At 49.2% G+C, this 22,616-nt stretch overlaps 4 protein-coding genes across 4 annotated transcripts; 2 read left to right on the plus strand and 2 right to left on the minus strand.

The window, feature by feature from the left end:
* Positions 1 to 626: 626 nt before the first annotated feature.
* PG994_011599 (superoxide dismutase) lies at positions 627 to 1,619 on the minus strand (the record flags this gene model as incomplete). The annotated part of the gene is made up of 5 exons (XM_066863008.1): positions 627 to 667; positions 722 to 818; positions 881 to 1,032; positions 1,098 to 1,277; positions 1,595 to 1,619. 5 exons carry the CDS (start codon positions 1,617 to 1,619, stop codon positions 627 to 629), a joined length of 495 nt encoding a protein of 164 aa, XP_066712118.1.
* Positions 1,620 to 7,703: 6,084 nt separating this feature from the next.
* PG994_011600 (Rho1 guanine nucleotide exchange factor 3) lies at positions 7,704 to 13,065 on the plus strand (the record flags this gene model as incomplete). Its single annotated transcript, XM_066863009.1, has 4 exons — positions 7,704 to 10,343; positions 10,369 to 11,313; positions 11,368 to 12,027; positions 12,091 to 13,065. 4 exons carry the CDS (start codon positions 7,704 to 7,706, stop codon positions 13,063 to 13,065), a joined length of 5,220 nt encoding a protein of 1,739 aa, XP_066712119.1.
* Positions 13,066 to 14,117: 1,052 nt separating this feature from the next.
* PG994_011601 (asparaginase-domain-containing protein) lies at positions 14,118 to 15,236 on the plus strand (the record flags this gene model as incomplete). The annotated part of the gene is made up of 1 exon (XM_066863010.1): positions 14,118 to 15,236. One exon carries the CDS (start codon positions 14,118 to 14,120, stop codon positions 15,234 to 15,236), a length of 1,119 nt encoding a protein of 372 aa, XP_066712120.1.
* Positions 15,237 to 16,140: 904 nt separating this feature from the next.
* On the minus strand, positions 16,141 to 20,653 carry PG994_011602 (kelch domain-containing protein; the record flags this gene model as incomplete). The annotated part of the gene is made up of 4 exons (XM_066863011.1): positions 16,141 to 19,442; positions 19,519 to 19,881; positions 19,954 to 20,329; positions 20,390 to 20,653. 4 exons carry the CDS (start codon positions 20,651 to 20,653, stop codon positions 16,141 to 16,143), a joined length of 4,305 nt encoding a protein of 1,434 aa, XP_066712121.1.
* Between the last annotated feature and the right edge of the window lie 1,963 nt (positions 20,654 to 22,616).

Genomic DNA, 22,616 nt, shown 5'->3' on the forward strand with positions numbered 1-22,616 from the left:
GTGTGCTTTAGAGATTTGTGGAGCGAGAATAATAAGGGTCCCTGGGCCGAAACAGGCAATGGCTTATGTAATGAGGGGTAGGCGATACAAGTAGCTGTGTTAGAGCTGCTGCTGGTCTGGATCTTTGGGGTAAAAAAGAGGGTGGATAGATGAGAGATGAAGAAAAAGGACACGCAGTCAATTGGGGACGGACTCTATATACAGATACTGGTGATGCTGTATTCAATGTTCTATCTACCTGATTGAATAGAACAGCAGTGTAGCAAAAGTGAATTCTTCTCTCTATGGATATGTATGGTGTAGGCAGCCCATGCCGCGACTTGGAGCTACGCCATCGTTGTCTACATTTGCCGAGGTGCTGGTAATACTGCTGGGTTCGCGTGATCACAGGCATGCTTATACTACGACAGAAACCTGGGAACGGATGGGTTGGCTTGGTAAATAACGTCATTTTGCGCCTATTTCAGCAAGCTTTTGGTCCAGATCATGGTCCATTAACTACTTATCAAGTCAATACAGGAGGGGCCAATCTCAAAAGACAAGACGACCGTAACGAATATGCGAGGTCAATCAATTTGCCACTGTTGTTCCAAGTCGCAATTAATACCTAGCGGCGTGCAAGCTGCTTAGAAGATACCTTCCTGAGCAGATGCAATGCCAATGACACCTAGCGAGCGTTAGAATATACAATGCAGACACATCATGGCTGGCCAAGACTTACCGCAAGCCGGGCGGGGACCAGCGTTACCGGTCTTGAGGGACTCCTCGTTGCCGCCCTTACCAAGGTCATCGGTGCCGCCGTGCACAACGACAGTGCGCTAGAATGTGTAAGCAACTCCTATGTACCTATGTTGTTGTGGAGGTTTGGGATTGCTCTTACGCCAATGACGGAGTGAGGGCCGATCAGCTTGATAAGCTTGTCCTTGACAGTACCCTTGGCGTTGCCATTGCCGTCAACAGTGATGTTGCCGAGGTCACCGACGTGGCGCTTCTCGTCGCTCGGGGCGCCGTGGGTCTGGCCGTGGGGGTTGACTGTAGTCATCGAGTCAGAAGTGATCAATCCGAGAGCCATTGGGTGTCCTTGTCAGAAGCCATACAGTGGGGTCCAGCAGAGGTGCAGCCGTTGGTGTTATCGCCGAAGGCGTGAATGTGCATGCCGCGCTGAGAGTCGGCATCTTGTCCGGTAATGTCCCATGAGATCTCGGTCTCAGCGTCCTCCGACTTTTGGCGGAACCAGACGGTGCCGGCGACCTTGGCGTCACCGCGGACCTTAGCAACTGCAGGAAGCCATACTCAGTTAGCTGCTGACTCGTTACGCCAAGGGTAATATATAAACAATAGTATCATTATATGCAGCTGTCCCGAGAGCACAGGGATGCTACATCATGGTGGACGAAACGGAGCCCCGAGATGGCTGGATGGGACGGGCCGCCGTGTCCATCAAGGTGATTGCACACTCTGGTGACACTCCATCAAGGTCCCTGGCTACGAGATATTCGTGCGCAATGTTACCCGTGGAGGCCCCGAAAACCCGGAAAGCGGGGAAGATGACGGGAGGAGTTGGAGGAAGAGGTATCCAAGTATATGAACTTACCTGCCCAAACGCCGTCAGAAGCCATTGTGATTTGGATGAAGATCGATGGGGTTTCGGTTGGTTTATGAAGTTGACGAGTATACTCAGATGGGAGGAACTGGTTGGGAAGGAGGAGTAGAAAGGTTTGGAAGAGGTGGAAGAGAGAGGGGTCCTTGCTTGGTCAGTGAAGTAAATATCCAAGCTATCCCAGCTATTTCCGCTTTCCTTCCTCGGATCCCGATTTGCTGGCAGTGGACTACCTACCGCTACAAGCGGCGGCACATCTAGCGATGGAGGGGCTAAGTGGCAGCCCCGAAACCCCCACTTTCGTTCGCTTGCTGTAAACGTATAGCGTCATAGCAGCAACAGCTTTCTGTTCATGCATGTGGACTGTGGACGGCTGACAAATATGATGATTTATTACTGTCCTTAATCACAAGATCTGGCATACTGAGCAAGTGTCAGATGGTGTGCAACACACAGCACAGCTATCAATGGCGAATATGCAAATGAGGTATGCTATGCTGTAAGCCCACGTAGATCGTTGTTCGACATGGAGACACCCAAACAACATCGTGAGAAGCTACTAGACTTCAATCGGATTGAAGCTTAATGCGCGCCCTCGAGCTTGAGATGACGCTACTACTAGGGTGTCTCTCTTGCTGTCTATTTTGGTTAGATGCTTTTTGCCAGATGCCAAACTCTCGGGTTTGTGTTGACTGCGACCGAGTTGTTACCTCCATGATGCTGATATGAATTTGATGAATCAAGGACGCGATTCGACTTGCTCTTTTCCCAATATTTTACGCTCGTAGACCAACCTTGATATCCATCCGAGACAGAGCCATTCCGTTTCAATCGGAAACGCATATCCATTATTCTTGCACTGATGTTTTATTTCTACGCAAGCATCCGGCACTTATTACGTTTAAATCCGAGCCGGCGACCCGATTTGGTACTAAAGGCATAATTGGGCTACTTTAAAGTACAGCACTCTGACTGTGGCTTAAAGCGGGCAGTGCAAGTATGCATTCCTATTTCGGTTCGCAATACCTTCCACTCGCATCCCTGAATTTGAACTCTTCTATGCTTCTAATATGATAGTCACTGTTTTGTTCTAAGGACACGTGTGCTATTATAATCGAGAAATCATTGACGAGTTACATACATCGGCACTTGTACGAGCAAGGTTATGCCAGGCCCGGAGACCAATGGTCACACTGTACTGGATGACGACTCACTTCAATGTTGCTGCTCCAAGAATACCCCTATGTTTCAGCTGCGTTGAACTATAAACTCCCTGATTTATGTTTTGCCTTTGGGGACTCCTGGTCAACATTGTACGGCTTCTTTGGCCTATCGAAGCCCCACGTTATCTTCAAAGATCAAAATTGAAGTTGTAAGTCAGACTCTGGCTAGAGAAAGGCGAACGGCCTCTGGAACACAAATATGAAGTTGTTTGCCTGGGAATCCCTCCGCGGAGGAAACTGCAAGGAGGGCCCAGAATATGCACTGCTCAGTCAGAGAGTGTCGTCTCGTAGAATTGTGATCTTGCTTAAGACCAATGTGCGAACAAGCGAATTCGTCTTGTCAAGATGCAAGTGAGCTTTCGGACATTCTCTATGGTAGGAGGTGATCATAACCCAGTCTGACAAGACACTCCTCTCCGAGCTAGGAGTGCCAGATTGCAGTGACAGCAGCCAATCCTTTCCAGTTCATGTCATTTGCTTGCTTGATCTGCATTGCTACAGTCCCGAAACAGTTCAAATGAGCTACCAAACCAAGCAACTTAATGGCTGGTGGTTACAACAGTGAGATGAGCGCAGGAACATGGGAACTGCTGCTGAGTTGTAATGATATCTGTTAGATCTTCGACTTCTCGCCTTGGATTTCGAGATGTTTTGCTTCTAGCAGCTGTTGCTGCAAATCCAATGATGGAGCTGGGCCTTTTTCAAAACAGCATTTGTAAGAACAACCTCGTGTTGCATACAATCAAGAGTATGTAACACATTGATTGCATGCATGTAAGTGAAAAATCCTTCGGCATCCAGCCCTGAGAATCTCCAAGTTTCAATGCTACCAGTACTATATGCCCTGACTACGGCCCAAACAGCCCAGAACGAAAAGCTGCGGGACTAATATTGTAATCTAGGTCATTGTTTGGCCATTCTCATTCGCACGAACACCCGTGCCTGGTGGAGTGCGACACCGTTGAAATTCGCCGCATTTTTGCGATGGGTGAGCCTTGCACTGCCTGTTTGTTTGTTCGGCTAGAATCTTGCTGTCGGGACATGGGTGGCTTAGGGCTGGCTGGTGTTAGAGGGAGATTATATAAAAGTATCGGTACTGGGTCAATTTTACCGATAATGGACCGAAGTGGCTCCATAGGAATAGATTTATACTTAAACTTCCCCGACGTATTATAACGGATAGAATATATATAATTTATTATTTTACTTATTTATTAATATTTAATACTTAAGAGTTTTATTAATTTTAAAAATTAATTAATATATATTAAACGGTATTTTATTACTTTTATTATTTTAAATACTTTTTTATATATATCTTAATATTATATTTATTTTAATTACTAAAATATATTAATTAAACGTTTTTAAAAGTTAAAAAGCGTAAAATATCGCGTTTATTACTTTTTTTTTTAAGGTTTAAAAATTAAATCGTAATTTAAATAACTTAATATATTTAAATAAAAAAACTAAATTTAAAAAATAATACATCATTAATTACTTTTATTATTAATAGTAATTAACTGTTAAATTATATTAAATAATAATAATATAAAGTAGTTTATTATTAAATAAACTATATTTTTTTTTTAAATTTCTTTTAACTTTTTATTACGTTTATATAAGTTAATTTAATTATAACGCTTTATATTAATTAAAATTACTCGTTATTTAATTCGCTACTCGATTTTATATTTTTTAGTATCTTTTATATATATTTATATATTATAACTTATTTCGTTGTTTACCGGTCGCTTTTTATTTTAATGAACTTTTATTTTCGCATTTATTAATTATTAAACGCTTTTTTTTTACCTTTTTCTATATTTGTTAAGATTCTTTAATAATAAAGGTTATTTTATAATTTATTATATTTATACCTTTTATTATTTAGTTTATAAGATTTAAAATTAAGGTTAAAAAGCTCTTTTTAATAAATAAAGACTTTATTTTTAATAGAAAAAGTATTTAATTATTTATTAAAAGTTAAATAATGTTTAAAGATTATAAATACTAGTTAATTTTTAAATATAATAAGTTAAATATTAATATTTAAAAACGTATATCTAGTTTATTAATTACTTTCTTTAAATAGTAAAATATTAAATTAAATACGTTAAATTAAAATTTAATATTAATTTTTATAAGTATAGTAAAATACGCGGCCTTAAATATAATAACGAACTTAAGCTTTATAGTATAATCTATTAACGTTTTAATAAATAGCTTAATATCTTTTAAATATTTACGCTTTAATAATAAATAAAGTGTAATATTTAATAATTAAAGTAAGTAAAATAAATAAAAAAGTATATTAAGTGTAATAATATCGTTATTTTTATAATATACTTTAAATTATATTAAAATTTAACTATTATAATTATTAAAGATTAAAAGACGATAATAACCTTTTTTATAACTTAATATATTTATTAAAGTGTTTAATTTAATTATTTAATTAATTAATAAATTATATTCGTAAGCTTAAATCGCGAGTTAAAATTAACTTTATATAATTAAAAATAATAAAATATACTAGCTTTATAATTTAATATATTTAATAGTTATTATTTATTCTTAATTTCTACGCTATATTAACTTCGCTTTTTTATAATAATCAACGTGTATTATAACGAGTATTAACTTAATTATATTTATTATAAAGTTAATCTCGTTAAAAATATTATATTTTAATTTAATACTTATAATTAATTTACACTAGTTAAAAATAACATTTAAATTTTTATAAAAATTCTTTTAATAATTATATTAATAATCTATTCAAGTTTTAAAATCTAGGTTATAATTAATAAAACACTTAACTTAATACTTATTAACACGCTCGCCGCCGCGTAACGTAGTAAAAAAATTAGATAAAATTTTTATATTTAATTTATACTATAAATATCGAATTTCGCGTCGTTAAGTTTAACTATTAATTTAATAATATTATACAAAATAAAAAACGTTATATATTTTTATAAGAACTTTTTTACTTAAAAGATTTATAAAAGCTTATATTACTTAAGTTATTAAGATAAATAGAATTCTTTTAAATTAAATAAGTATTTTAATTATAAAGCTATTATATATTAAGATTTAAGTATATAAGAAAATAAAAAAACTAGTTTAAAAAATAATATAGTTTATTTAATAATAAACCACGTTATATTTTACTTTAAAATATATTATAATATAAAATTAATTATTAAAAAATATATATAAATAAGCGATATAAAAAGCTTAAAAGAGTATATTAAAAAATTATATAAAAGTATTAATATTAGGTTAATTTTATCGATAATAAATCGAAGTAGCTTTACAAGTGTAGATTTATACCTAAACTTCCCCAACGTATCATAGAGGACAGAACATATATAATTCATCACCTTACCTAATTATCAGCGTCTGACAGCTGGCTGGTGCTAGGGAGGCATCGCGGTGGGGGCTTGGGGCATTTAGCTCGTGCTTGTTGACCTCGAGCTCTTCACGTTGTATGTAATACGTATCAAAGTATTAGATGGGAGCCCTTATGAATTTGCTGGAAGATCAGGTGTGCCGGTACTTTTCGTATCATTCATTATCCAGGGTAAAGTCCTAGATTCTACTGCATGTGTAGTGGGACTCGGACTCAAACCAATCCCATTGCCCTGGATTCGGTCCAAACACCCTTCAAAGTCGTGGCATCCGTTGGGGGAGCTGGGATGTCCATGATCGTCGGACCACTGTTGTGCCGTGCGAGCCATCCGTACTGCCCCTACCTGCGGTTCAGTGGAAAAGGTTCAGTGGCAGGCCAGGAGGCCTACACACCACACGTACTTCTGGGAAGTAACCCAGCAAGCCCAGCAAACCCCAGGTTGGCAGATGCTGTTACATGCAGGGTAGCTGCTTAAAAAGCTGGGCAGACAACAGAACAGTCGTTCAGCCCAACCCAATTAGCTGCCTACCTACCATACCTACTTAATATACTTGTGCACGGGGGGAAAGAGTTGAAAATGGCAATGTTGGTTGTTTTCCTCCTTGTTTTCCCGTGGTGATAAAACATACCCTACCTACTTTCAACCTAGGACATCCCGTGAACGACTTCCAAGGCGACTCTGCGGCCGACCCAATACCTAAAGCGAAGCGCAACCATCTTTGCGAACGAAAACTCCAATTAATCACCTTATTAATCCACTTATCCCGCCTAATAGCATTCTTCGTCCCATGGAGCCTGGGCGCCTTATTAGATCAACCTTGTGACCGATCCATACCTCTGTTGTAGCCTCGATAGGCCCTCCGTCTATACCAGCCGGGCCTCTGGACCCCACGATTCGACTCGACTTGCTGCAGTCATCACCACCACCTACTCCCACCTGTTCAATCTGACGTCGCGTCCGAACCCAGATTTGGATGCCGAAGACTTGCGCCATCCGGAGGGACTGTCGGTGACATATAGCCATATTCTTTTCCGGCCAACATCTGGATTGCCGTGCTGTGTTTATGATCGCCAACAACTCACCTAGTGCGGGGCGACAAGATTGTCAACGATCGGGTCAGAGCCGAGTGCGCTGCTGCCACACAACAAACAACTTGATACCTACTTGGCGACTGACGCTTCCCGAGACTGCTTTCTATTGGCAAGCAACGAAACCCTGCGATTCCAGATCAATGCGATACGACCGACTGCCTTAGAATAGACTTGTCTACGAGACCCGGCACACCACTCGAGTCGAACTTGACCATACGGAGGAAGTGAAAGGACAATCACGACCAGGCGCCGTGCATTATCTGGTCCATTGACGAAACAGTCTTTCTTCCACCGGCGCGCCGCTGCGCGGCTTTTATCCTTGTCTTAGTTGCCGCACCAAAGCATTCCAGAAAAGTCTTGGCTGAACGCAATGTCTTTCCGAGGAGAACGCCGGTACGGCCATGTGCCCCCGGTTCAGTATCCTGTCGCAAACCAGGCGACTTCAGACCAACCGCCACTCCCACTCCGACGGCAGAGTTTTAACAGCGGAGACGACTCGGCTCCATTCGAGACGACGGCCATTTCACGCCAGAGCTATCTGCCTCCGGTGAACACGAGAGGACTGGATACAGACAATGAGCTCTTCCTAACAAGCCCGACAGGAACGAGCCGGCCTGATTATGGCTCAGCAGCCAACGTTGCCATGTCCGGATATCAACACCAATACGCTGCTCAAACACCGCCAACCCCTTCGACGTATAACCCGCAGGCTTTTGTTGGTCGTTCGCAATCGCAGAGCCTTGCGTATCATCCACCCCCAGCATCGGCTACCCAGTACAGGCCTCAAAGTGCCGCTCCGTATAGCCCGACAACGACCGCGTCAACATACACACCGCAACCGTATAACCCTGCTGCTTATACAAATGCCCCAACCGTCGGGTCTCCTCCTCCCCCTCCTCCGCAGAGGCAATCGGCCTATGGTGGATATGCGAACTACCCTAGCCAGACCTATGGATCTCCCTCCTCGGCGGTGAGTCAGCCGTCGTACTGGCAGGCGCAACCGACCTATGCTGCACCTACGGCCGCTGCCCAGGGGACCACCACACCGACCTACCAATCCATGTATAACACGGCACCTACCAACTCCTACGATTCTTCATATTCGCAGTACCCGGCACAAGCCACTTATGCCAACAGTACCAGCCCGCCCGCAACGAGCCCCTCGCAAGCTCCTTACCCGACACATTCGCAAATTCCTGTCGGGCCTAATTACTCAGCTAGTGACCCTAACTCGTTCTTGAATCGCCCCTCGAGATCGAGCTCTCAAGCTTCGCTCCTCCCCTCTCCGTCCATACAGCAAGGCCAGTCGTCACCCGGGCTGGGGCTACAAAGACACCCGACAAATGCGCCTTTGCCCAGTCGACCCATCGATGAAATATCGGAGAATACATCGTGGCGTGCGAATGGCCATTACTCCCGGCATGATTCAACGGACCGTATTACCCAGGAGGACATCATGCAAGATATCGAAGCCGAACTTAGGGGCAGCCCTTCATCAAGACATCGACCCAGTCCCGTAGATCAGCGCGATGGCGCACTTCTTGAGAACGATTTGCGAGAACTCCGCCGCTTGACATCTACTGCGAGTTATCACTCGACAGCGACTACCGTCAATAGCACTGACGATGCGTCGGGCGTCAATCGTTATTGCTCGAATGCATCGACGCTAAATCGAAACCGTTCCCAAAACCCATATACCATTCAAGAAGGTGGCGATGATGATGGCGATGAGAGCGATCCAGAGGCTGCCGCAGGCTTGTTAGCCATGCAGCAGGCCGAGGAGGAGGATCGTCGTCTGAGCTCAAATATAACATTTCCTTATTTTAGCCAGCCTGAAGTCGCACTCCCGCAACTCCCTAATCTTGCCGAGGAGCCAAGTAGCGATAGCGACTACGCGACCCAAGGCCAAGACATTGGGCTCTATGGCGGTGGCTACGCAGGTCATCTGGCATATGATGATAACCCTCAAGATGGTGAGCCTGGCTACGCGAATGGCCAGTCCCTCCCGACGCCCCGAAGCAACCACGCTTCGCAAAGGAGCCACGAGAGCAACAAATTTCCCGCTTTCGAACAAGCTGAAACAGATTACGGCGGCACTGGTGGGCTACAGGCTCCTTCTGCGCACCGCCTAAGCTTCGACGAGGGCGATGAGCGTGTTTCCCTTCATTCGCGGCTAAGCGGCAGTGAGTCGCCATACAAGGAAGACTATCCAGATATGTTTTACCACCCGGGTCTCTCGAGCCGGCCACTACCAGCTATTCCGGCAGGCTCGGATAGCAGCTCGATGCTCTCGGTCCAGTCTCCAAACCGGTCTAGCCATCAACATGGGTACTCGCTCAGCGTTGATGCTCGCCCTTACTCAGGGCCCGATGCACAATATGGCCAGAATGCTCAACAGTTGCAAGTCGAGCGGTCTATATCGTTGTCGAGCCATAGCACGTCACCTCAGGTGCAACCGCCAGCTAGATCTAGAACGGATGCTGAAAACCACAACAGACGGTTGAACAATGTTCGACAGCAACAACTAGCAGCTCAACAGGGGCTGCCGTATGAGGGTTACGACACTGCGACGCCAACTTCTGTTAACTACGACGTCATCACGCTGCCGAGTGGTAGACGGAAGAAGTTCGTCCCCGAAAAGTTGACGGTCCTAGATACGCAAACTTGCACCGAACCGTGGGCCCTTACTGGCATATCAAAATGGATTCGCGAAGTGGCTGAAGGTGAACCCGATTTAAAGAGAAAGACGGTCGAGGACGGGCTCGTGCGGTTGTTTTGTCTGAAGGTTCCGACAATGAATGTTGCAAATGCTGAGATGCTCAGTGCCAGCGTGGTCGATCGGATGATGGAAGCGGGAATCCTTATCCCTGAAGAAGAGTGGCTCAAGTTTGGTCAGGGCAGTCTCACTGGTGTCCTCTGGCAATTGACTGGCGCCGGCTGTTACACGCCTAAGCTCCACGAGTACGATTCTGAGGGAAGAGACGCATATTGTTACTTCGCGGTGTTACTCGTATCACTGTGGTCGTACGTTGAAGAAGGCCAATCTGGACGACATCTTCTCCGACGGTGTCAGAAAGGTCGACTGGGCAACATATTACGGAATGACCCCTGAGAGTATCGAAGGCAAGCACAAGAAAGAAATTGAGCGACAAAACGTCCTCCATGAGCTTGTCACAGGCGAGGAGGAATATATGGACCAACTTGACGTGCTCCGTATGCTGTATCGGGATCAACTCGTTTCCTCACAGCCACGCATCATCGCAGAGGGTAGAATCGACAAATTTGTCAATGCTGTCTTCGGCAAAGTTGATGGCATCATGCAGGTCAACAAGGAATACCTCCTTGCCCAGCTGAAGTACCGACAAAAAGAACAAGGGCCTTGGATTGTGGGGTACAGCGATATCTTCCGGGAATGGATTCGAAAGGCCAGGGCGGCGTATGTTGAATACGCCTCCGCTTACCCCTATGCCCAATACTTGATCAGGAAAGAGTCGGACCGGAACTACACGTTCAGGCAATTCTTGGATATGAACCGTCAGAATCCTCGCTCGCGAAGACTGGACTGGGTCACTTTCTTGAAAGCTCCAATTACTCGACTGCAAAGATACAACCTTCTGCTCGGCACAAGTCTTAAGAACATGTTAGGCGAAAGCGAGGAGAAGAACAACGTCGAGAGAGCCATGGAAGAAATCAAAGGAGTCGCTTTGGAAGCTGACGCCAAGGTTGCTGAAATGCAGAAGAAGGTGACGATGATTGAGCTCAACGCCATGCTTGTCCTGCGCCCTGGTTTCCATGCCGATCTGAACCTCGATCATCTTGGCCGAGAGTTGATTTTCCAGGGCGACGTCCAGCGCATGGGCTCCAAAGGAGTGCGCTGGGTCGACACACATGGCCTGCTGTTCGATCATTACCTCATTCTTTCCAAGCGTGTAACGTCCAAGGATGGACGGGGTGACCAGAAATATGACGTCTCCAAAGAAGTAAGTATTCCCAACGCGTCTGCTGAGGGGCTCACAGTTGCTAACAAGATCCAGCCGATCCCAATGCCCCTGCTTTTCCTCGAAAGCAGTCACGATGAGCCTATTTCGAAACAAAAGGGCATCGCAACGCCGCTGACCAGGTCGACAAACTCGTCATCGGATGTCAAACTTAACAAAGTAGCGTCCAATGGCGAACGTCCCGATCTCCACCACACTGCAACTACTGCCTCCCTTGGTTCGGCGGCTGCCGCGAGACTTGGACCGGGGACGGTCGCGGACGACAAGACTTTATACCCCTTCCGAGTCAAGCACTTAGGTCATGACGTTTACACGCTGTATGTTACTTCTGCAAAGAGTCGGTCAGACTGGTGCGACAAAATCATCGAAGCGAAGACCCGGCACGCAAAAGCATTGCACGCACAGAATGCCGAGCCATTCCGATTGCGGGTCATGGCAGACAGCGCCTTTGTATATGAAATAGGTTCAGTCAGCGGCAAGTACGCCGGGGGTGTTCACATACGAGGCACGCCTCTGGACCGAGCAATACGTGAACTCGAATCAAGCTTCGGGCCTGGCCGAGGACCCCCGCCAATCTCGCGGGCCGCTGTCCACTGTGCCACGGGCTTCTGGGCATATGGCAGAAATATGGTAGCAATCGGCACGGATGTAGGCGTGTGCGTAACAGAGGCCGGGGACCCAAGGAGCTGGTCAAAGGTAAAATAACGCCCCAAGGCCGCGCGTGACTCGTTGAATAACATGCTAACACCTTCTTCACAGACGGCCTCGATATCAAGGGTGACGCAAATTGCTGTGCTTGAAGAATTCTCCGTCGTGCTTGTCTTAGCTGACCGCAACCTGATATCGTATCCGTTGGACGTCATAGCGCCGCCTTCTAACTTCCCAGCGCCAGCAAACGACAACACGCGGCGTTCACCGCAACGACTGGCCAAGGATGTATCGTTCTTCGCAACCGCCCGTATGAAGGATCGGATGCTGGTCTTCTACAAGAAGAAAGAGGGCCTTCACAGCACGTTCAAGGTGCTCGAGCCCGTCTTCCAGAAGTCGAGCGAGAAGAAGTCGCGTTTGTTTGGTGGGCGAAAAGCCGGCGGCTCTACAGAATCGTTCCGAGACTACGACGATTTCTACCTTCCGACAGAATGTTATTCGCTCAACATCTTCAACAATTACATCGCCATCTCGACCGCCAAGGGGTTCGAACTCATGACGCTGGACAAGAAGGTGCCCATGAGCATTCCCGACGTCAAACAGCCGGCCATTGCGAACATCGCGAGTCGCATCCGAGACCAGCGCCCTCTGGGTATGTTCCGGCTGAACGAACAAGAGTACATCCTGGCTTTTGAAGACTGCGCCGTGTACATTGACAAGCACGGTGACGTTAGCCGCAGTGTCATCATGGAATATAGCGGAAAACAGAAGAGAGCTAAGGGCGCTACCATGTTTGGCCAATATCTAGTCCTGTTCAACGAAGACTACATCGAGGTGCGGAATGCCGAGAACGGCCGGCTACGGCAGATCATTGCTGGCCGCGACGTACGGGTGCTCGACTACGGAGTGCGGGGTCCCACCGGGGGCTTCTACCACACAGCAGCCAACGGGTACACACCGCAAGGCGCTCCGGATAACGGGGTGGAATCCAAGGGTACGGTCAAAATCTGCATGGCCCACCCCGAGGTACCCGGTCAGCAGATCATATTAGAAATGCTCCTCAACAATGGGCATGCAGAGAAATGAGCAACGATGGCGACGATGATGAACGGGATATGACGACTTTTCAATGCAGGGTTGGTTGGGGATGAGACTACGGCGGATAGAGTACGCCGTCGGTTAGTGATATGAGGGGGTTTACTTATAGGGAACGAGCGTAGGGAGCGAGTGAGTGAGTGAATGGATGCTTCGACTGCCATGGCTGTCGGGATGACCGGTCATGACAGGTGTTTCTTGTTTTTCTTGTTTTTCTTCTTTTCCTTTCTGTTCGTCGTGGATATCCGGCCCTACTGGCCACAATCGGTTTCTGTTAGGCTGCTCCATGATAGATGGTCTGGATGGACTGTCAGCTTGAGGATATAGAGCTGTCAAGGACAGTCGGAGTATTTTCTGGGTTAACAGAGGAGGGGGAGGGCTTTTGCCGAGCGTATAGGAAGCCATGGTCTCTCCCATCTGGGCTGTCGAATGGGAATGACTGCAACGAGATTGTCTGTCTATTCGTATATTGTCGTTTATCGAGTACTACTAGATGTTCTGTGCCAATGGGGAAGGAACGTCTGGCCTCTGGATAGCAGCACCATGTCGATAGCAACCAAGACCAATCGTATCGAAATTTGCAATGCCTTGTCCATTATAACAACGTATGTTGCTGTGAGAGAAACCGTGTATTCGGTCTATAAGACAAATGAGTGTTTCATTAGCTTCCGGCTATGTAAAGTACTTGGTAAGTAGGTATACTTCTATATCGGTGGTCGATGGCCCCACCCCCACACAGTAATCCATGTGTTCACATCCCTACCGATACTTACTCTCAAATTGACTTCACCCTGCTGCGTTGATTTCATTATAGCATGACCAACGCAGGTTTCTGTCCTCTGCTAAGTACATAGTCTATCCACACCGTATTCTGTTTTCTACGCCCCATTCAAAGCAGCAGCAGCTTCAAACCAGCCATGGCGAATCTCTGGTCTTCGTTGTTGCAACTCATCCCGCTCGTAACCCCACTCTCTTTTTCATCCTCGGCTGTGTCCCCGTCACACGCGGCCACCGCCATAACCCATCCCTCTCCTGGCTTCCCCATGGTGATAAACACCTGGGGTGGTCCCTTTACCGTCGCCACCGACGCCGCCTATGAATCTCTGCTTGCGTCTTCTTCTTCTTCTTCTTCTTCTTCTTCTTCTTCAGCGGGCGGCAGCAGCAGCAACGAGTATACTACTAACAAGGCGACCGCCGCCCTCGACGCCGTGCAGCTAGGCTGCGCCACGTGCGAAGCCGCGCAGTGCGACGGCAGCGTCGGCTTCGGCGGCTCGCCCGACGAGCAATGCGAGACGACGCTCGACGCGCTGCTGATGGACGGCCGCACGCTCAACACGGGCGCTGTGGCCGCGCTGCGCCGGGTCCGCGACGCCGTCGGCGTCGCGCGCGCGGTGCTCGACCACACGGCGCACAGCCTGCTGGCGGGTGACCAGGCCACGGCCTTTGCGGTCCAGAACGGCTTCGTCGAGGAGAAGGACGGTATCGGTATCGGTACTGCTGACTCGGTGCGGCGCTGTCGCGAGTGGCGCGAGCGCGACCGGTGCCAGCCCAACTACCGGCTGGGCGTGACGCCGGACCCGAGGACGGCGTGTGGGCCGTATACGCCGGTCTCCGTCGCGGTGTCAGAAGAAGAAGGAGAGATGAGGAGGAGTTTGCAGCAACACGACGACGAAAACGGCTCAGCACGGAAGAAGGAGAGATACCAGGCAAGCCACGACACCATCTCCATGATCGCGCTAGACGGCGTCGGCGGCATGGCAGCCGGGACCTCGACGAACGGCGCGTCGCACAAGGTGCCCGGCCGAGTCGGGGACGGCCCGATCGCGGGTAGCGGGTCGTACGTGGACGGCGAGGTGGGCGGGTGCGGCGCGACGGGCGACGGCGACATCATGATGCGGTTCCTGCCCTGCTACCAAGCCGTCGAGAGTATGCGGCGGGGCCTGGCGCCGGGCGAGGCGGCCGAGGACGCCGTGCACCGCATGACGCGCCGCTACCCGGGGGTGGCGGCGGGGCTCGTCGTCGTCAACGCCCGGGGCGAACACGCCGGGGCGGCCGCGGGCTGGAACTTCACCTACGCGTTCCGGGGCGGCGGCATGGAGGCTACGCAGGTCGTCACGGTGTCGCCTATCGATGGTGTGGAGGATGCGGTTGCTGAGATCTAAGGTTCGAAGAAAGTAGATAGATATGTACTTGGGATAAGTCGGGACACATTCTTTTTCAAGCGAAGCCTTCTTCTAGCCAATTGACCACTTTGATTTTTCCCGAGATCTCTGCTCGCGTTTATTTCCGCCCGGCAAGGGAGAAAATGGCAAGGTCACATGAGTAGGAGAAAAGAGGTCGGCCACATTCAAGATACGTTCTTGACCAAACAAATATCATCATTGAACTATCCTTCATCTCAGTGTCAAAAAAGTCCGATTTCCCACCGTAGACCACGAGCGAAAGAGTCGGTGTCATCCGGGACATATTCGCCAGGATTCCCCATCTCCATTGATGGACTGTGCGACCCGTGGCTTATCATGAACACCATATATGTATTGTACATTAGCTTTTATGAATTGCATGCCTCTAACCACGTCAGGCCCGTGAAGAGAATTGTATATGCACATGTAGAAGAAAGAAAGGAGTAAAAAGCAAATAGGAGAGAAAAAGGGGCCGCCCCGAAAACTCCACAGAACACACATAAACGAAGCCTTCTGCGGTCGTACGTTCGTCTTCTTCGGGGATATCTGCTTGAATCAAGTAGAGAATCTCGCTCGTACATGCCGCATCGATCGATCCCAAAGACCAAAAAAACAGAGCGTTGTCGTAAAATGTTGTCGAGGGGAAAAAACACACAAAATCCTCGCCATCAAGGGAGAGGGCGTCAAGTATCATCATGATCGCTGCAATGTACCAAACAGTATGCAGTTGTCGTGCATCGTATACGTACAAGCTCCTTGTCTTGCACACATGGCATTGCATCGACTTGGACAAAAGTCAAGTTGATATTGCAATCTCGAAATCTTCAAAAAGCAATGGGAAGCCTCCCCAAAATCGTCGTCGTTCAATATGCGTGTGTCCGTCTTAGGAGGCGTGGTTTGCACCGTTTGTGCCTCCTTGCTCTTCGTGGTCAAGACGCTTGCGCCAGTCAGCCAGGCTGGCACTGAGGCCGAGGCCGACCTCGTCGCTCTTCTTGGCCGGCGTGGTTTCGAAATCAAATGCGTTGGACAGCCGGTAATTCTCGTTGGTCGCCTCCCACTTGGACCGCAATTGGTCAAGCTCGTCAGCCAAGTTATCGAGAGCTGCGCTGTTTCGGGCATCTCCGAGTCCACCGTACAAGCTCTCAGCCTCTGAGCTCTCCTGCCGAGAATGACCCAGTCCGTTCAGATTCGGTGTATCCATAGGCACCTGTCGGCTTCGACGACGGTAGTTGTCCACCGAATTCTCGACCTGGTCGAGCAGTAACCCGACCTTGTGTTCAGCATCCAGTGCACGCTTCTCGAGCTGCGCATAATCCTGCTGCATCTGCTCGAGATCCTTCTCCTTGCTCGTCAATCGTTCAACACTCTCCTCGCTCGTCTTCTTGGCCCTGTCGCGTTCTTGTTTGGCGCCCTCGAGTTCCCTTCGCACCTCCATAAGTTGCTGCTCAAGCTGTACCGAAGAATGCTGGACTTGGCTTTCCAGGTGTTGGATCTTGGCCTCCAAAGCAGCCCGCTGTGATTCCCAGTCGCCTAAGCCTGAGCCTGAGCCTGCAGTTGCGTGGCTTTCTAACGCCCGTTCTTCAAGTTCGATATTCTCCGTCTTGAGGCGAGCGTTCTCGGTTTTGAATTTCGAGAGCTCCTCCTTCATGCGCTTCAGCATCTTCTCAGTTCCCTTCACGTAGTGAACCGCTGACTGATAATCACTCTCAAGTTGTTGTACCCTCTCGCGGTATGCAGTTTCGGCTTGCTGTGACTGCATCTCGAAGTTCTGCTTTGTCTCCTCGTGAGCAGCCTTGGCCTCAATCAGTTGTTGCTCCAGGCTTCTACTCGTCGGCGAATTGTTTCGCGAGCTGAAGTTCTGTGCTCGGGCTACGCCGGTAGGGCTGAGGCCGCGTTCGGCAAGGATATCCTTGAGAGTGCTATACTGGACCGTCATTGCGTTTGTTTCGAGCTGTTGGTTGGCTAGCTGGTGCTTGAGATCGGAGTTGAGAGCTTGCAAGGACTGCGTGTCCCTCATAGCAGCTTGAAGCTGTCTTCGGATGGTGACGCCTTCCCTGCTAGACTGCTCCTGGTAAGCCTCTAGACCGGCAATGCGCTCCTCAGCAGTACGAAGCTTGTCCGAAGCGGTGTTGGCTTCTTGCTGGTACTTTCGAACCAGATTGTTAGCAGCATTGACCTGTCCTTGAAGAGCGAGGATGCGATCCGAGTCTGCCTGTTTCGACTTCGCGCCGTCCTGCGAAACCTTGTCCAACCCAGAAATAACAGCTTGGCGGTGCACTTTGGCCTCTGCCGCATGCCGCTCCGCAAGCTCTTCGGCGTCACGCAGACGCTGAGTAATGCTCACAAGCTCGGCTGTGCGGGCTTCGTGCTCAGCCTTGAGAGTGGTTAATCTCGTCTCGAGCGTCTCCCGGTTTGCGCGCTCTTCTTCAAGCTTTTTCTCGAAATGGTTCCTCATGTCGGCAGACGCTGTCAGTGCCTCCCGTAATGAGTCGAGTGTAGATCCGCCTTCTTTGTCGCTGCTAGGAGCATCCTCGTACTTGCCCTGCAGATCATTATGTTCAACACGCAACATTGCCATGGACGCGACAGCCTCCGCTGCCGCAGTGGCTTGTTCTCGCGCCTCGCGTTGAGCATTGTGTAGTTCGGCCCGAAGGCTTTCTACCTCAAGCGAGGTTTGCTGCTTGTACGCCTCGAGATCTGCCATGCGCTTTTGCGCTGCGGTCGCAGTCTCGTCTGCAAGCTGCCGGGACCTCTTTTCAGCCTCAAGGTCTGTGTTGGCTCGTTCGAGTTTGTTCTGCAGTCCTTTTTGAAGGTCAAGAGCTGCCGCAAACTTGCGGCTAATTTCAGCAGTTCGGTCACGAGAGTCCACGTCGCGGTCTTGGTCCATCTGTGGTGTACTGGCTGTGCTGCCTGTCTGAGCCGCCACTCGTGCCTTCGCATAGACCGCTTCTTGTATAGCGGCATCGCGCTGTCGCTCGGCCTCGGCAATCTGTTTGGCAGCGAGAATGGCTTGTTTGTCGACCGAGTTTTGGACATTCGCGAGTTCCTGCTTCATCGCCAAGAGCGCCTCTATAAGTGGCCGATCCTCCTCATCAAAGGTCTCGGCCCCACGCTTTTCAAGAGAGGGACTCATTGGGGTATTGGGGACGTAGCCGGACTTTCGAGCAAGCTCAAGCTCGGAAGCATACCAGGCATTGCGACTTCTCGTAACGTCAAGCTCCTTGAGTAAGGCAACCGTCTGAGAATTCCTGCCCGACGAGCCTCTCCTAGACAAAGGGTTGCTTGTTTGACGCGTCGGCGGCGGAGGTGACGCTGGCCTGGGTGCGGGTGCCATGGCATTCTTCATGATGGATTCAGTGTTGCTGTCCACTGAGCCCTGACCACGAGTTTGGCGGGTACTACCTGATCTGTTTCTACCAGAATCGGTGACCGCGGTGCCAGGTTTGGGAGTTGGGCGATTTGGCTGTTGGTTCGGAGTACGTCGGCCATTAGCGGAGACGGGACTCTCTTCCGGGATGACTTCACGTGAAATAGGCGATCCCGTCTGGCTGCTCGGTGATCCGGCACCGGCTCTCATTGCGTCTCGCTCGATGCGTTCAATAGAAGCATTTCTCGCACGACCACCAGACGGCGTGGTGTTAACGGTGGGCCGAGGAGGTTGGCCTTGCGGAGGGGGACCTTGCGGAGGCCCTCGGTCAGGAGGTCCGCGGTCTGCAGCCCTGGGCAGTTTAGATGCGGCATTGGCTGCTGCCGCTGCCGTCATAGGTCCAATTGGTTGAGCTCCATTAGGGCCTTTAGATGTTGGACTTCCGGGACCGTTCTCACGTGTGCGTCTTTCGACAGAAACCTCGCGTGAAGTCGGAAGTCGTGCAACGGCTTGTGGTATTTCGCTGCCGCTAGGCCGTCGTGCTTGTTGCATCTTCTGCGTGTTGGACTGTATCTGAGCGTCGTTCGGATAGCGGATTTTGGTGGTATCGAGGACATAGATAAAACTGAGATCATTCACAGCCGTCATCGTCGAGCTCGGCTCGCCTCCGACGACAACGATGCCCTTGCCCACAGTTGTCATGCTATGGCCAGATCGAGGTGAAGGCGAAGGGCCCATGTTTTGGAATGTATACCATCTTCGCGACGCAATGCGGAAAGCCGCCAAGTCACCCAAATCAGCGCCTTCCTCGGTCCGACCTCCAAAAACATACATAACGTCGTCTACCAAGGCCGCTGCATGACCTTCGCGGGGGGACAGGGATGTATCCAATACAGTCTAATTGGGACCACTGGTTGATTGCGGGATCGTAGCACCAGACGTCGTTGAACCATTGGAACCCATTTGTACCACCAAACAGGTACAACTTATCGGCGTAAGTTACCATCGAGTGATTCGTCCTGGCAGGCGGGACCTTGCCTTTGGACGGTGCGGTATCTGTATTCTCAATGAGTACTTCCCAGCGATTGTTGGGGGCTTGTAGTTGATTCAGGTCGAAAGCAGCAAGATCGTTCATGAAGTAGCCCTCAACTTGACCACCGAAAATGTAGATTTTCGATCCAAGAATATTCAGTGAATGACCGTAACGACCAGTAGGCCTGGGCCCTGCCGGCAAAGCCCTCGACCATTGCCTCGTTGCTTGACACACTATTAGCCCGATTCGATCAAACCCTCAGGCTCAAGGGATGTATATAGCATATGGGAACCTACAGGTGTTGAGAAGATAGAGAGTCTCATCCAGCAGGTCTGTTTCATCGACCTTGGTATCTCCACCATACACGATGAAAGCATTTCCGACTAGAAGAGATGCGTGTCCCACTCGAGGACCTGGGCCCTCCGCCGTTGTTGCCAAGGGGTAGCATGAAAGGCTGCCCCCAGCCTCTATCAACCACAGATCTCCCTTGACTGTAGAGCTATTGATCAGGCCGCCCATCACGTAGATGTCGCCTTCCTTTGAAGACACGGAATTGACAGCGGCGCCATATCGTGGGAAAGGACTCGGTATCGAAGAGGTGAAGTTCATACGCCGTTGGGACCAAGGATATAGCGATGCATTATTGCTAGGCGACGAGGGCGAATTGCGGAACTGCAAGAGTTAGTCTGCGAACCGTAGGTTAAAGGCGACCATTGGGCCAGGGGTTCTTACAGGCAAATCGCTAGACTGTTGCGACGCGGGCGGCGATTGCTGTTGTTCTGCCGCAGCACGACGGGCAGCATACTTTTCGGGATCCTGCATTGGACTGGCGTCGTTGTCGATCGAATTCAGACTCCCGGTCGGGGTGGATCGCGCGGCCTTGTCATCTCTGGCTACACGGCCTGCGGCGTTCTGCACGGAAGAGGCTGAAGACGGCCCATCTCGACTTTGAAGCGCTCTGTCCTGACTCTTCTTGGATTTGAATAGAAACGCCATGGCGAGTCAGAGGCAGGGCCTCCCAGGGCAACCGCTGACCTAGCGTGATGGGCAGACCGATAGACTGCCAGATATTTGAGGGTTTGGGACAATTGCGACAGGAGGCAGGTCGGCAAGAGTTCGGGAGGCCCGAGTAGTTGAGGTGCGGTAGTGTGGACGTTGGGATCGCGAAGCCTCAGTCGGTTCCCCAGAAAGAATCAAACGTCTCACGACTCAAGGCCAACTTGGTGATGGGCGCAAGAAACAAAGAAAAGATGCGATGAGGAGGTTGAACCGTCGTCGCGAGGTGGGTCGGGTGTCGAGATGGCTGGGGATTTCATTGAGGTTGGCTCATCAGTCGACCCTGGCCCCCCATAAAAAAGTGCTGGAGCAACAGGAGAGGGAGACGAGGGATGCTAGCGAGTGGTGGTGCTTTTGGGGGGGTTTACTGGGAAAAGTAGTCAGGGTGGGTGGGTGATGAAGATGGCGAGCAAGGCGTCCTCTAGTCGTTTGGCCGAAACAGGGAGTTGCAAGGTCGGTTCACTTTGTGTCAACTCATTACTTGCAAGCAACAACGATGGGGGCCTATTTTTTTTTAAATGTGACTTGTTTCCGTATATCCGAATGTATTCAGAAAGAGAGATCAGACGTAGCAAAAAAAGATCAAAAAAAGATCAAAAAAAGATGATGACGGTTGGCTGCCGCTCCGCAAGGGCAGGATACCACTCGAACAAGGTAAAAGTAGATTTCAGAAACAAACCTGCCCAGGCAAGCGGATAGTAGGGGGTGACAGTCAACAGTGACTTGAGTAGTGGCAGGATGTGGATGATTTGCGATTGCGCTGCTGCGGCGGCAGTCTGACCCGGGTCGAAACGGGGAGGTTTAGTGTCCTCCTCCCAATATCCTCCCATCCTGCAATTCAGGTATGAACGTGGACGTGCACGTTGTTTGTGGGTAAATTGCCGACACCCCCCAACATCGAAAATGGATCATATACACCACCACTACCAGGAACTAATCACTACCTGGTCAAATTTTCTTCTTTTTCTTCTTTTTCTTCTTTTCTCTTGCAAGTTGCGAACGGACCCGCTGGCAATGACGATCTGCGGCTACTTGGTGCAATCTTTCGGCTTTTCCAGAAGGACGGCAGCCAGACAGCACAGCAGCAGCGACGGGAGTAACCTCGTGCTGGAGAGAGAGATCCAAGGATGTTGACACAATGTAATTTTATCTACTCCTCACCGTTGGTTGCCTGTTGCTATTACCTCCTATGTATCTTCCTTTTCCCTTATCGGTGTAACCCCCCATAGACGAGTCTAGGGAGAGAACGCTCTGGGCGTTAGGCAGCCAGTCGGGAGATGAGCGAGCGGTTGGTGAGGCTTGACACTTCGCGATCTTCATCTTCCAGTCAATCACCACCGACATGAACGATGGGAGATTTGGGTTGAGGAAGGTTCATCCTTAGACCTCCAGGGCAAGGCGCCAAGTGGCTTCCAGGGGTTCTTCCCTTAGGACGCATTAGCTCTGTAGGGCACCCTGGTCGGCTAATAGGAAAGAAGACCACTTCAGGCACATACCAGCATACTTCAGGCCAGTGAGAGAGTGGAGTGGAGAGCAAATGGGGGCTGCGACTCTGTGATGCACAACACTGCCGGCGACCAGTAGGCGACCAGGCGACCAGCATGCGTGGTGTGTGTGTGTGTGTGTAGGAGGTGTCGAGGTGTGTGTTCCCATTTACCCCCTTCATCAAATCCATCCAACTACTGTTATGGGAAAGTGGAGTATTTGGTCGGCCTCTCCTGCTGCATTGGACACATACAGTATCTACCAACTATCAGTATTACCTGCTACCCCCAGAATAAGAATAGGTAAAAGGGGCGATGATGTATTGATGTACTTGTATGCTTCTGCCCAGAATCTCCATATAACCCATGTTTCTATATAAAGCGTATTGACCTAGGCGAGGAGGCAGCCGACGCAAGAT

This window comes from Apiospora phragmitis (assembly GCF_038363925.1).
Source record: "Apiospora phragmitis strain CBS 135458 chromosome Unknown utg000010l:1.0-9815664.0:1.0-9183399.0, whole genome shotgun sequence".
Lineage (NCBI taxonomy): Eukaryota > Fungi > Ascomycota > Sordariomycetes > Amphisphaeriales > Apiosporaceae > Apiospora > Apiospora phragmitis.